This window comes from Hydractinia symbiolongicarpus, chromosome 12, assembly GCF_029227915.1.
Source record: "Hydractinia symbiolongicarpus strain clone_291-10 chromosome 12, HSymV2.1, whole genome shotgun sequence".
In the NCBI taxonomy this organism is placed as follows: Eukaryota; Metazoa; Cnidaria; class Hydrozoa; order Anthoathecata; family Hydractiniidae; genus Hydractinia; species Hydractinia symbiolongicarpus.
The window spans coordinates 23,284,022-23,298,778 of NC_079886.1; the positions used below are offsets into that span (position 1 = coordinate 23,284,022).

Below are 14,757 nucleotides of genomic sequence, written 5' to 3' on the forward strand. Positions count from 1 at the left end.
TGCCCACTTGTGGCATACATTATAAACCTGAGTCGGTAGGTTGGGAAAACCCAGAAAAAATCTAAAATATTCCAGAAATGTCATCAAAGATCTGAATGCAATCTTAACAGAATTTTTTTTTAAAATGCTATAGTATATAACCTATTATCTGTCACAGCCATCAGATTACTTCCTTTTAATTTGCAATTAATTCGGAATGCATTTTAAAATACTCCATTTGTGTGTGTGAAATTACTAGTGAAAATGAAAAAATGCAGCTACCATTTTTGGCTCATTGATGGATAGACAGATATGTAACAAATTCAAATTCTTAGGAATTATAATTTTGCAAATTTGACTAGGCAATTGTAACAAAATACTGCAGATGATGTTTAGATTTGCTTGTTTTTATGTGAATATTGTCTGATAAGACAATGAACAAACTAGAAGTAATTTAGCGTATTTATTGTTGTGCTTTTTTAAATATATCTGTAAAGTGGAATTTGTTTTTAGTTAAAGTACATCTACAGATTGAAAATATGGAACCACAAGAAAATGTAGCACCTAAGGTACGAAAATGTAGCATCATGTTTTACAGAAATTTAACATTTTGCAGAAATATTATAGTTTTGACAGAATTGAAAGAATTAAGTCCAGAAAAACTATTTAAAAGGAGCAAAATTAAAATTAAAATTTAATCAAACTGTGCATCATAAATGGGATAAAAAAACCACTATCCATGTTACAGTAATTAGTTGACATGATGACACTAAAAATTTTTAGTTGAAATAATCGCTTTTACAGACAGTTACATTGAAAATTTACTAAACAATAGACAATAAAAATAATTTCAAAAGCGTAGACTTAACCATATTGTTAAAAACACATTATGCACAAATTTGACATATTTTGTAGAAATATTAAGTTTCATCAAATTTATTTTATTATCATATTTGATAAAAATTTAACACCAAGTTTAAATATATTAGTTTTTGACATAAAATTTTAGGTAGAAACTAGAGAAGACGAAGAACAAGGAAAAAAATTGTTTGAAACTATAGAGTTGTTATTAGCTGCTGGGTACTTTCGAGCAAGAATCAAAGGATTGTCTCCTTTTGATAAGGTATGCATTTATAACAATGTGTGTTATTTACATGTACAGTAAACCTTCAAAAATTGAAGGCACGTCAGAATTACAGTTAATGCCACAAGAAAGTTTTTTTTTATTGTTTGTAGGATTATTGATTTCTGTTTTCTGTTGTAAACACTTATTTTCTTATCACAGGCCTTACTGGGAGGAAATATGATGCCATATGTTTGTTTGTAATCTTTAAAATCCTCGTTTTTTCCAAAATTTTGCTAAAGTGGGAGTTGAAAATTGCCCAGTGAAAAGGGTCAAAATAGACAAGTGGAATTAGCAAAAGCACAATTTAATTTGCTAGAACTTTTAATTTGTTTTAACTATTTAACATCGCATATCTGTTACAGGATTAGCTTTCTTTATAATAGGGTGGTGTTTTAAAAATAGGGGGTTCTGACCTCTCTGCCAACTATAGTATTTCTGTGGTCCTTTAATTACACAGTCCCAGAGATTCATAAATAATATCAATTTGGCAGATGTGATACTTGTGTTGCTAAGCGTTTAGTATTAATAAAAAGGTAAAAACTAATTTCATATGTTAACAATGAATTAAATTTTTGGAACCACAACCAGAAAAGTTTAACGGAAATATACTTGATTTATTAACTAATTTCTAAAATACCTTCCAAGTGTGTGATCATTGCAATGCCTTAAAAGCTAGATTTTTGTTGCAAAGCATATATTTTTATAGTAAAACATTCATTCTGATATAATTATACATATGTTTTTAACATACATTGAGACACGAAATACACGTCTTTCCCTAAAATTAGGTAAATGGAAATTTCTTTCTTATAACAAATTTCAAGATTACCGAGGAACAGATAATTACTGTGGATTTCCCCCATGTGCTTTTGACTAGTTATAATAAAAAAGAATGTCATTTTTTTTAAAGAATTTCAAAAAATCTTAGCGTGACACAAATCCTACTTTTTTATTAGCAGAAATAGTTTATAGGACACAAGGGAACTCAGATGGATAAAGATGCTAGTTTAGATGTTGGGTGCTCCTGTTTGAGGTCCACAGGTTAAAATGCCCCTAGTCTTCAGTATTAAAAAAGTGCAATGTTTTTTAGGCCTGTTGAGATTTAAATGCTGGTTTTGTTGACATGTCAAAATAATCTTATTGTATTTTTCTTTACATTTGAGAAGTAAAACTTTTTTCGTTTATGTATTGATGATCTTTCTTTAGGTAGTTGGTGGTATGGTTTGGTGCATATCAACTTGTGACTTTGATGTTGATGTTGACCTTTTATTTCAAGAAAATTCAACGATTGGTCAAAAAATGTAACCGTAACTTAATAATTTTTTATGCTTCGTAAAATTGGAGCCTATTTTTAAATTAAAGTGTTAAGGAGTTTGCACACAGAGATATTTCAAATTTCAGATGTTTGAGTCAAATAGTTTTGTAAGATAGAGTATAGTTACCAACCAATTAGATATGTTCCAAAATTAGATCTGTTTCACATAGATGTTTAATACTGCTTTGTATTTTTTGTTATTTTAGTGCTTTAACAGAAAAGATTGTGGCTGTTTTGCCAAAAATGAAATGCCCACACCGCATTGAACCCCATCAAATTCAAGGACTTGATTTTATTCACATTTTTCCTGTCATACAAGTAAGATTTTGTACACATCATTTATATGTTTATCCAAGACAAAGTAACTGCGGTCATGTTACACAATTTTATATTCACATTATAAAATAATTGTCAATTTTGCCCTTTCTAACTTAACAAAACAAGCATTAGATTTTATGAATTTTGTCTTGCATGACTATATTTACCATTGTCACTTGGATATATTCCAAAGGTAAAATGACAAAAAAAAATGTTAAAAAAAGAAACTTAATGATTAGAACTGAAAAATTAACATAATTTATTTTTGTGACCTTTTTTGTTTGGAGGATATTTTTGATTGATTGGAAAAAAATATTTGGTAGGGGATCTTACCGAAATGAATGTTAAGTGTTATAAGGGGGAAATAACATTTGATATTAATGTGAAGATTAAAGTACCAATCGAAGTCAAATAAATTTGTCTTATTTGCAGGATAGGAGGAGAGGTATGGGAAACCATACCTCTCCTTAATTCCTCTTATAATGCAATCCCCAGGGTTAATTAATTAGATTTTGAAGTTTATTTATTTTTTCCATACCTTATTTGTACTAATTCCATGCAATTTGCATGTAACAGACTTAAAGTATAAACTTTAGTGCAAGGTCTTTATATTTTTTTTTTCTCTATTTCAAACAAATGCAAGTAGGATAAAATTTTTGTGCATATTCCTTTTGCATTTTAAAATATATTTTGCTGTGTTTTTTTTTGTCCATTTGCACAAAGTTTTTTAAATTTTATGCGAATTTGTGTTATGAGAATTACTGTAAAATTGATGTGTTTTTTTTTCAGTGGTTGGTTAAGAGAGCTATAGAGACTAGAGAAGAACTTGGAGATCAAATTCGAGCTTATTCAGTGTCACAATTTAAAAAGCATTATTCTCTGCCTGAGGATGATGAACATGATGCAAAACAGCACAAGTGCATTCAGGCTGTAAACACATTAAAGGTAAAAACATTATTAGTTTTTTAATAACCTAAAAACTGACTCTCTCTCTTTAATGATAGCTGTCGTCTGTCTGTCTCTGCGCAAAATAGTAACCGCAGTAGCGAGACACGCAAAATGCATAATAAAAAGGACGGAAGAACCCATGGATTTTATCCACGAGCTACCAACTAGTCTCTATAATAATAGCTGTTGTCTGTCTGTCCCTGCGCAAAATGATATCACAAGTAGCAAGACACACAAAATGAATATATAAAGGACTGGCACACCAGTGAATTTGTCCACAGGCCCTAGTTTGTATATTAATAGCCATCGTCTGTCTGTACGTAAGAAAGAAAAGTCAAAGTCATGTCATGCAAATGTGACTTAGGATGGGTGAATTTCTGTAGAATTTCCACATACTAACAGCATTATAAGACTGTATGTTATGTATATTGGTTTTCTATATAATAATAACTGTATTCTGTATGTCGTCTATGAGAAAAAAGTTGTGCCTTGAACACACAAAATATCAAATGCAATATATTTTTGTCAGCTTTGATGCAATGGGCTAGTTTCTGTGGATTTTTTCATGAGCTAACAAATAATTTGTAAAATGTTTGTGTTATATCTTCAGGAATCGTATAAGCCTAAACGTATGTATAAAAAGCCAGCATCATTTGTCGATACTGACGAAGAGACTCAGGTACACAGTACTTTGCTTGAATATGGGCGGCGTTATGGTGCCAGTAAAGCGACAAAGTCTGACAAAGATTCAAGTGCCCAACAAAAAGCTGTATCTGCTGGTTTGATTAAAGTTGAAGAAACAGTGGATAATGAAAGTGAGGAAAAAAGAATAAAAGCATTAATGGAAGGCATGTCAGAGGCAGATATACAACAGGTTATTTTGCTCTCATTTGAAACAAGCTTGTTAGGATGAACACGTAAACAAACAAAAATGAAAGTTTAGGTAATAGGAAGCATTTTTACAACCATATTGATTTAAATATTAGATGTTGTCATCGAGAACTGTGGGATCTATAGTTGGCCTTCAATCTGATGCAATATCTGAAATAGCAATGGAATATGCAAAACGACAGGAGGCTTTACAACAAGAAACAAGTGAATTGAAGGCTGGAAAAACTGGTGGAACACAAAACCATAAACGACAGGTTGCCATTATGGAGAAAGCCATTGAAGAAGAAAAAGCAAAACTGGAAGAGGTATATGCTGTATATTTCGTTATGAAACAGATCTTAATTGATTTTTTTGTTTTTATAAACGTCACCCTTATGCTGCTTTTTTTTGTTTTATTTGCAAGAAGTACATTGTTTCCGTGTTTTTGCATTTTAACATTTGAGAGTGACTGTGATGTACAATTTTAACCTTTTTTAAAGATTTCTAGAATAACATTTTGGATTGAGGACACACTTGTTTCTCCACAATGTTACACAACTATTTGAGTAATTTACTGGCCAGGTTTATGATTTCTCATATGTCGTTTAGGAGAAGAAAGGACTTGATGAAATTGTTGAATCTTATCAGAGATCTAAAGATAATCTTAGTGAGGTAAGTGCACTTATGACCCAACACTTTTTGCAAGCAACTCATAGACAGATCTATTTTCATGAATGCATATTTTTCTCAGTCTGCCTTGACTTTGATTTTTGGCACAAACAGGAATTTCTATATTTCTAAACTATGAATTTCTTGTAAACTTATCTCAGTTGAGATGTTAAGAATTTATCGTCAATTGGAAAAATACAACTGTAGTAATATCCTTCCACATTTTATTTTCGCAAAAGTCAATTTGTTTTAAAAAATTATACCTTAAAAATCTGTACAGAGCATAAATTTCTGAGTTGAGAAATAGCCTGACTGCAAATAACAAAAGAAACCAAAACATTTCTTCTTTTCTTTTGTTGGCTATTATTGGCTACCATTGAAACAAATTTTATGGGTATTTTCTGAAATGATGTTTTATTGGTCTCACCAGCTTCAGTTATATGCAGGTTTAATTAAAATACATAAAAATTATTTTGCGTGTGAGTTGCAAGGTAAAAACCATACCGTTTTTTTAGAAAACAGAATTTAAAGAGAAATTAAGTATAGAGAGTGAAAAATTAGTTGCTATGGAAACAGAAGAGTCAAAGAGGTATCTATATTTTAAAACCTGTATGTGTCTATGACACAAAACGAGACTGGTATTTTCAATTTAACTAGCTTTTTATGAGATGCAGAAAAGTGTTTTTTTTTTTGTGAAGTTAGGGCTCTCATTGTTGCAAAAACTTGAGTGAGATAGTTGTTTTCATAGTGCGTTGTTCTTTTTTTTCATAGCATTCTATCAAGTCTTCGCTCCTTAGTTGCACTGAACGAAAGTTTAAAAAAACAGGAACAAGAATTTAAAGCTCATTGCAAGGTAAGAAGGTTCTTTGAACTAATTTGACGTGTTAACCGCCATCTTTAATCCCCCAAATGTTTTCTTCTCAAGCCTTTCTAAGTAATTTTATTTACTTAGGTGGAGCTGCAGGAAATCGAGGAAAAAATAAATGCTGTACAGCTGGATAATTCAGCAGAAAATAATGCTGAAGTGGTTCGTTTGTTTTAGTTTCTTTAAAATTTTGATTATGCTGTTGTTATTCTTTCATTTTTTTTTATTTATTCATTTATTTAATATTTATTTTATAGGAGAGAATGAATTTGATAAATGAACAGTATGATAATGATGCTGAAAAATTGAGAAAAATTCGACTTCTTTTGGTATGGTTGATTCAAATGTCTTTAAAACATTTTCATAATATTTTATAATTTTTGTTTATTGTTTTTGTTTTGGTGTAAATTTCGGCCTTATCTTTGTCTTCAAAACAGGCTTGGTTTTCTAATTCGGTACAGAGAATCAGGAACCACCTAGTTACAGAAACAACGTTATGATCTAAAATGTATTTTTATAGGGACCTTTTGCTTTCTAGAATTATTCTTGCAGGTTCATAACGTTTCAAACCTAGCTAACATAGCTATTTGTGTAAGTATTTGGGGATAAAACATAACATTCTTTAAAAATCACAATAAATTGAAAGAATTAAAAGAATTAATATATAATTCCAGGCCTTAACCCTACTCAATCATGTTGTGGAATATGAAAATGTGTTAGCTTAAACCAATTTGGTCTAAGAAGAAGATGGCGAGTTCGTTTGGTCTGATGTTATTAGCATAAACGCATGCTTTAAAGAGATTACATTGCTAAATAAATTCTACCTATTTCTTTGGCAATCGGTCAAAATCAATTTTTTTCTTCGAAAACTCAGGAAGTATATGTAATAGAAAACCATTTTTTAGGCTAATTTCTATACATTGGTCTAAGAGCACCCAAAATCAACTTTCAAATCAATAATTTTCTTTGTACTGAAGTCATTGCATTTTTTAATATTTACCAAATATTGACCTGAGATACTTAATTATGACAATATGACCACTACGGTTTAGCTGACGAAATTTTTTGTTTGTCTTTTATATACAATGTTCACTTAAATTATTTCATAGCAAAGAAAATATAACCAAAACGGTGGAAAGCATTTATTCAATAGTGCTACATTTGGCTTGCAACGCTGGGTCTCGGCTAGTAAATGTTTTCAGAATAATGTTTCAAACATTCATACAAATACACAAGTACACATGAAACTTTGTTTGATTTTGATGTGGTAGTCAGCGTTCCATTTTCTTCATTGTAGTCAATGATAAAAGCTCACAAATTATAGGTGTTTCTTGGTTTTTTAGCAGGTATTAATTTCTGTGAATGGAAACATGAATGATATTTATCAGGCACATAATTTCGCAAATTTAGCCAAAATCTGCAAAAAGCGTGAAAATAAATACCTGCGAAAAGATTTTATTTCACCAAAAATTGCTAAATATCACACTGTTATTCTCCTTTTCCCCCTTGTAATGTTGCAGTAAAAACTAGTTCAACCAAAGCAACATCTTTTGGGCACCCTAAGACTAAGTAAGGTTTTGTGCCAAATAGGGACGGTTTTTAATGCAATTTTAACTCATGTATAACCTTTTTGCCACTACCCTTTGCCTCTTCTCTCCCAGGATGGAGGTTGTCTCCTGTGTGGTGTGAGTGTTCGAACAGCACAGGTTTTCTTGTTTCTATTAAAGTTAATCAGAGATTATAATATTAAGAGTTATTCTATCACAGGTAGTCCTGATATCTCCGATAGTTATTTTTTCATCAAGGAATCAAGCTTTTTGGTCTTCTTTTTACTTTTTTAGTATAAAGATTTCAAATATGCCAAATTCTAAAATTCTGTCATTTAGGCAAAGAAAAATCGTGAAATCGCTTCATATCAATGGAAAATTGACGATGTTCCATCCCGTGCAGAATTGTCTCAATACCAAGGTCGTTTTATAGAACTTTATAACCAAGGTAATATTAGTAATTCTAAGGTAAAAACATAAATGCTGACATTATTAACATGATTACTCTTTTAATTTTGCAGAATGAAAAATTACAATGCTTTTTTTTGGGCACCCAACCTCGGCAATTATGTCAATAATCGTGTCTTATGTTAAAACTAGTGCAAGTAGGATATAAACACAGGTCTGTAAAATACATACTATGGCCGCTAAATGTTTTTTTTCTCTAATGTCAGTCTATTATCTGATCTGAAAGTTTATCACCCTGGAGCAATTATTACTAGTTAGTATGGTTAATTTCAGATATTGCCCAATGCCCCTACACTAAACTTTTTGGAAAACACATGGGGGTTTTACAGTCACATACCCTAACCTAAATTAGTTTCAAGTGTCTATTGATTGATTATATGTTCCAAATTACAGCTCTTAACTCTCTACATCTTTCTTTTGTTTCAGCACTACATTTTTTAAGTTCGCCGCACACATTAAACTAAATCAAAGTTGTCAGGTTACTATTTTTGGTGTAGGGAATCTGATACCCCTTCAAGAATACAAAAGCTTTGAATAAGACAAGGATTAAACAATATACAGAACCTCGAACCCGTTTAGTAACAGAAATTAAAATTGCGGCCTGATTATTCATGTCTGATTTCGTAAAAGGGACTAGGACCGTAAGGAGCTCCGAGATAATGTTTGGAACACACAATTGTACTATAAGAACTAGCTTTTACACTAAAATTTTATCAGATTTGTGTATGGTGGTGCTATACCACGGCAATTGCGTATGAACAAATTTGGAAAATTTTCCTTTGTACAAACTTGATATGAAAAGTTTGTCCTCTTATTAATAGAGTTAAGTTTAGGTTGTCTGCATTTTTTTATTTTATATTTTAGTGGCGTCGACACACAAAGAAACGAAACAGTTTTACACTTTATACAATACGTTGGATGATACGAAAATTTATCTCGACAAAGAGGTATAATAGACCTTTTTGTTGTTTTGAAGGCTGGGTTATCTTTATATGGTATAAAAGAGATTTCCCAAGTATTTTTTATAAGTTTCTGTTTATAACAATACTGTACAATAAATTTTATAGGTGGAATTAAAACAAAAAATAATAAAAAAAACAAAATGACATTTTTATGAATTACGGGTATTTGGGATTTTTTTTCGTCAGGATAAATATGTAGAAATGAACAAAGATAATTAAAGTTATTTTGAACAATTTAGGAGAATTTCGTAAGACAATTTTTTACAATCCTTATTTTTTAGGTTGGATATCTAAATTCGATTCATGACGGTTTTGAACAGTATGTTGAATATTATCGTCGTTGTTTTGTTGTTGTAAATGTTTTTGTTGTTATTTTTTTGTCGTTGTTGTCGTTGTTGTCGTTGTTGTTCGATGTTGTTGTTTGTTGTCGGTTGTTGTTGTCGTTGTTGTTCGATGTTGTTGTTTGTTTTCGGTTGTTGTTGTCGTTGTTGTTCGATGTTGTTGTTTGTTGTCGGTTGTTGTCGTTCTTGTTGTCGTTCTTGTTGTCGTTCTTGTTTGTTGTTGTCGTTTGTTGTCGTTGTTACTGTTTGTTGTCGTTGTCGTTCAACAATTCGTTATTTTAATAAATAATTCTCATTACAGGGCTTCCGTGCAATCTGCGCAATCGAAGACGGAATTTTTACAGCAACTTGAAAAAATAGTTCATGGTGTCAAACAAATGAAGGATAAGGTAACCTTCGCTACATTTTGTCATTTTAAACACTGGCGTGCTGAACGACTGCTTAAATCAAACATTTCATATATATTTATATAAATATATTTACTGTATTGAAATGATGCGGAGTTGAAATATGTTTTAATCTGTCACAAAAATGGCCGAAATTGCTGTAAGCATCTTGGAGTTTTGAAACGAAATTTCTGGAAAATGAAATTTTAAGATTTTAAGGAATTAGTTTATACAAAACTTCATATATAACTCCAGATTTTTTTTTCACTTTATCTAAAAAATTGCTTTCCGTAAAAGCGTTCATAACTGGCAGCGTTTTCTGAATTTCTATTGGTTGTTTAAAACGTTATCTGTCTGAAAACACTTGAAGTTGACTCGTCCTTACTTCCAAAGCTGCCAAAATGCAGGCAAAAAACGCTTTGATGGCCTATCAAGATTAGCTCGTTTATTGGCTGATCCACTATACTCTCTCCAATTATTTCATATGTATTTGCACCAGGTTGAGAAGAGGAAGGCAAAGGAGAAAGAAAAAAGAGATTCGCTCAACGATAAATATATGGAGTTAGTTGAAAAACAAAGATTATACTTCAAGACTGTTCGCGATTTTCAAGAGGTAATTTTTTTGATAGTTCTTGCTGCTGTGTGCATCTTTGTATTTTAAGTGATACCAGTTGCTTATAAATTGGTACCTTTGAAATTTGTTCGTTTTGATAAAGCTGATTGTGTCTGTCATTAGGGCTTTAAATTTAAGTATTCTGATTTGCCAGCATTCCTACTGTTCAGCCAATGTTAGTTTTAAATGCAATACTAGATTTTAAATTTTGACCTTTCTTATCGTTTTTACTACCTAACTGTTAATTCTTGTGGAAATAATCGATAATTGCTGTTTCATAGCGCATTTAATACATAACGTTTCACCATTTTTTGTCTTTTGTGGTGTGTGAATGCTCCATCCTGTGCAAAGTACCCATTATTTGCACAATTTAGGTGCGCGAAAATGGAATTAAATGTAGAAACGTTTTCCCTAAGTGTCAACCATGCACCACATCAGAGATATGTGTTCTTTTATCTAGAAACACACAAGGAAAAGGGATAAGCTAGCATTAAAAGTAGTTCGACTTTTTTATCTATTGCGTAAATAAGTGAAAAAAGCAGTTCGCTAAAATAGTCAGGAAAGAATTTGGAAAAATGTGAAAAATATGTCGCGCAAAAATAAAGTAAAAAAAAAACGCAAATTTTTTTTTACTAAGTGTTAGAAAATTCATGTAAACTAACAACGACATTGGAGCTAAAAAGTCGCCATTTTTACGTCAGTTTCTAGCCCCAAAATATTCGTGAAGAAAACGAAATTTCCTAACCCTTCTAAATCTCCTCACATGTCATGAATTCCTTATCAGCCATGATTGTAATAATATAAAGCCTAGTCAATGTGTGTCAATTTCAATAAGATCTCCAAACACTTTCTATCATGCTATTGTAATGCTGCTGTGTATTTTTTTGACTACATACAAAGTAGAGAATTATTATTCAGAGATCATCCTTTACGTTAAAATATTGACTGCCAGTTTTTGTAATAACTCTTTTTCGCTATGTGACATAGCTTTGATACTTACTGACTTTTCATAACTATCTTTTTCTATCTATCCATCTTTCTTGAAGGTCCCATACCTGCCAATACCTCAAATATTGGCTATTACTCGTAACCACCCCTTAAATTTCAATAAAATCTGTTCTCGGTCAATTCTAATAACATTTGGTGGGATAGTGCTTAGAATTTGAAACTCACAACATCGCTTTATTTCAACAAAAGGAATCATATTTTAAAGGTTTTGTGACACGTGATTATCCCGATCTCCCGATTTTTTCGGATGTTACATCTGACATATGTGAAAACCGGAAAATATGAAAAATAAGTTTTATTCAGCTCCCTGGAGCTTCAAACAGAATGGTAAAATATGAACTAATGTAATTGGATTTTAGGCAGACAATGGTATTTTAGAAAAAGAGTTTCTTATGACGTCACAAAAAAGTGCTGACACAAGCAAAAAATTATTGCCACCATTTTGTTCCTTTATTATAAATTATCCTTATTATCCTTTATTATAAAATGAAACTTGGCAAAGCTGTAGTATACAGCTTTGCCAAGTTTCATTTTATTTAGAAAAGCCTATGAGAAGTTAGAGAGTGGGGGACAGAATCCACCCCTTCCCCGCCACCCCAGAGAGTCCAGTATATTTTAGGTTAACTTGCGTAATTATGACAACTAAAGCGTGCCACGTAACAAGGAATTTAGTGTCCGTGATTACGTCACATCAATTTCCATACAATTAAAGATGTATCTTTATTACTGTGCTCTAATGATATCGTTATGAACGGAAAGGCATATAAAGTTGAGGTTTGGCGTAACAACTGACAAGGGGTGTTTTCCTTAGATCCCGCAATTTCCTTAGGTTCCGTCAGAAATGGAAAATGACAATTCGTCTTGTTGTAATTAGTTACTCTTGCTAAAAAAATTAATTGAGGAAACACTAATTTTTAGATAACCACGAGTAATTTATATTTCAAGGTGTGTTTAAAGTTCAAAAACTTATTCTTTCTTTCCAAAAGTAACAGGAAACATGTATAAAAATTACGTTTTCTTCTCGCTTTAAACTGACAATCTGCCTTTGATGCATAATTCACAAAAGCGTTCTGCAACAAGATGTTCACTTTGTCAGGAATTTCTGTCAAAATGTCACAATACACTAATGTCAACCAACTTCCTTAATAGGTCAGCAAAATGTCAGAATAATTTAAATGACCAATCAGTCGAATCTTTTTTTGTTTTTTTTTAAATATTGGCAACCTTGCCAATATTTTCTAATCTTTTTTTAAAAATTAGAATTATTTCTCTGCAGTCCGTCCGAGGTCAGGAGAGGTTAATGGTGAGCAATTTAAAAGATACAATAAAACCGTTTTAAACTTCTAATTTTTACGATTTCTTAATTTGTTGATGAAAAAGTATGGTCAGAGAGCCATAAAAGTTGGCTGTGAAGTGAGGCTTTTAGTGTGTTTTTTTTCTCGAAATAAACATGCTTAGGTTAGAATTTTTTCAAGGTATGATAATATATCGATCTGTAAAAATAGAGGCTTTTTTGAAATTATTATTGTGGCTGTTAGAAAGAGATAAAAGCTAACACACAAAGTAAAAATAAATTATAGTTGATATGGTACTTTTTATGGGAAAACACAATCGATAAATATCTTTATTTATCTCACTTTGAAGCTATAAAACAAAATGATTTGGACACAACACTTTGAAATGATGCAAACAAAATGGGGAGAAAAATGACTACTGGTGTGATGTCAATAATGATTTATGTCGAAAAACTCAAAAATAGGGTTTTTAACCAAAATAGATAAGCTGGAACAAGCAACCCCCTGCCCTTCCGTTACTTACCCACGTGGGTCAATAGGAGACAATTTATTTCACTTTAATCCTTTCCACTTCGGAGTCACGACCAAACAGGTCGGTGCAAATTTTTATTCTGCGCTTTGGTATACTTTTGGGGTTATTTTTACACTGAGTAAAGCGTTAGATTTAACTCATACGTTTTAGCTGACAAATAATCCTGCTACAATGACCCCAATATTTCTAAAATAATTGAGCTTTTGGTTCTTAAGATATGGCGGAGAAAGGGAATCATATTTGATTCGTTTTTAATTGACTTACCCCTTTCTTGATTTTTATAGGAATGCAAGAAGAGTGAAATTATACAATCCAAACTCCACGCTGTAGGTATTCAATCCTAAAATACTCAGGTGGTTGGGATCAAGCAACTCTTAATTTTTGTGGAAATTCCCTTATGTAAATCTATGATTATTTTTTCACTACTTTTTTGTATTGTGTTACTTCGCTGGAAAAGTTCAGGTTTTTAACAACCCCCTCTATCACGCGAAACTTAGAAGTAATTCCTACTTTTTGTTAAAAAGAAACATCGTTTTTATTAGGATGACTAGAAATGATTACTACATGTAAAGAGCACACGAAAACTAAATTAACGAAAATATTTTATAGTTATTTTATATACGTAAATAGAATCCGTGTTACATAAATTTTGAATAGATTTCTTTAAGACATATCAAACTTGTGTGTTACTTACTAGCCGCGCATGCGCATGGCTGACGTCACTTGGCTAAGCCTTCTCGTATGAAGACAAACTTGACTCCTTTAAGCTGACAATGTTGACGTTAAAAAGCAGAAGTAAACTCATTATCACGTTTATTTGTCCAAGACAATCCTTGGGCGATTCGTGCCGACATGTGTCACGAAGTTTAATCCTGAGAAAGTATGTGTAAGCTTGTTGTAATCCGGTAATCTGGTTGTAATCCGGTAATCTAGTTGTGTTGGATCACTCCTTTCTCATGAAGAGTTTTCATCTTATGAATACGAAACATAACATAAGGATCTGATTCGGGTCCAATTTAAAACTGTCTGCTTTTTGGAAAAATTTGTGTTGGATTTACAGAAAGTTTTGTTACAAACGAAAAATTTACCGTTAACTGTAAACTACGATTTTATAAAACTGCCAGTTAAATGCTGTAAAAGTCAACATTTTGTTGAGACTGTCTTCAAACTTGCATGTACACAACCATCATCCCGAAATTTGTAAAAGCTGAGACAAATTGTAATATTTTTAATTAAGTATAATATGACTTACCAAAAGAATTCAAATCCTTCCATCCTATAAAAAATATTTGTTTTATAATATAAAGCATCCTTGTCACCAGGGGTTCTTTTTGAAAAGGGCACTATTAAGTTAATCATACGAGACGTGCCCTGGGAACTAGGTAGAATTTAAAGTAATCCAGTGCAGAGGTCCAAATTGGCCGAAATATGAAATTGCATATTATAAATTTATTCTTAGCGTAGGCTTGACCCAATCTTAATGCTAATGAAATTTGCTTTTTCCCCTTGTTACGA

At 31.6% G+C, this 14,757-nt stretch overlaps 1 protein-coding gene across 1 annotated transcript; it reads left to right on the forward strand.

Moving 5' to 3' along the window:
* Positions 1-305: 305 nt before the first annotated feature.
* Positions 306-14,473, forward strand: LOC130621833 (coiled-coil domain-containing protein 93-like). The gene is made up of 18 exons (XM_057437185.1): positions 306-548; positions 989-1,102; positions 2,312-2,406; positions 2,627-2,738; positions 3,528-3,683; positions 4,297-4,560; positions 4,673-4,882; positions 5,166-5,228; positions 5,741-5,814; positions 5,997-6,078; positions 6,178-6,252; positions 6,348-6,419; positions 7,977-8,085; positions 8,970-9,052; positions 9,349-9,386; positions 9,710-9,797; positions 10,294-10,407; positions 13,527-14,473. Exons 1-18 carry the CDS (start codon positions 519-521, stop codon positions 13,584-13,586), a joined length of 1,839 nt encoding a protein of 612 aa, XP_057293168.1. The 5' UTR covers positions 306-518; the 3' UTR covers positions 13,587-14,473.
* Positions 14,474-14,757: the final 284 nt, after the last annotated feature.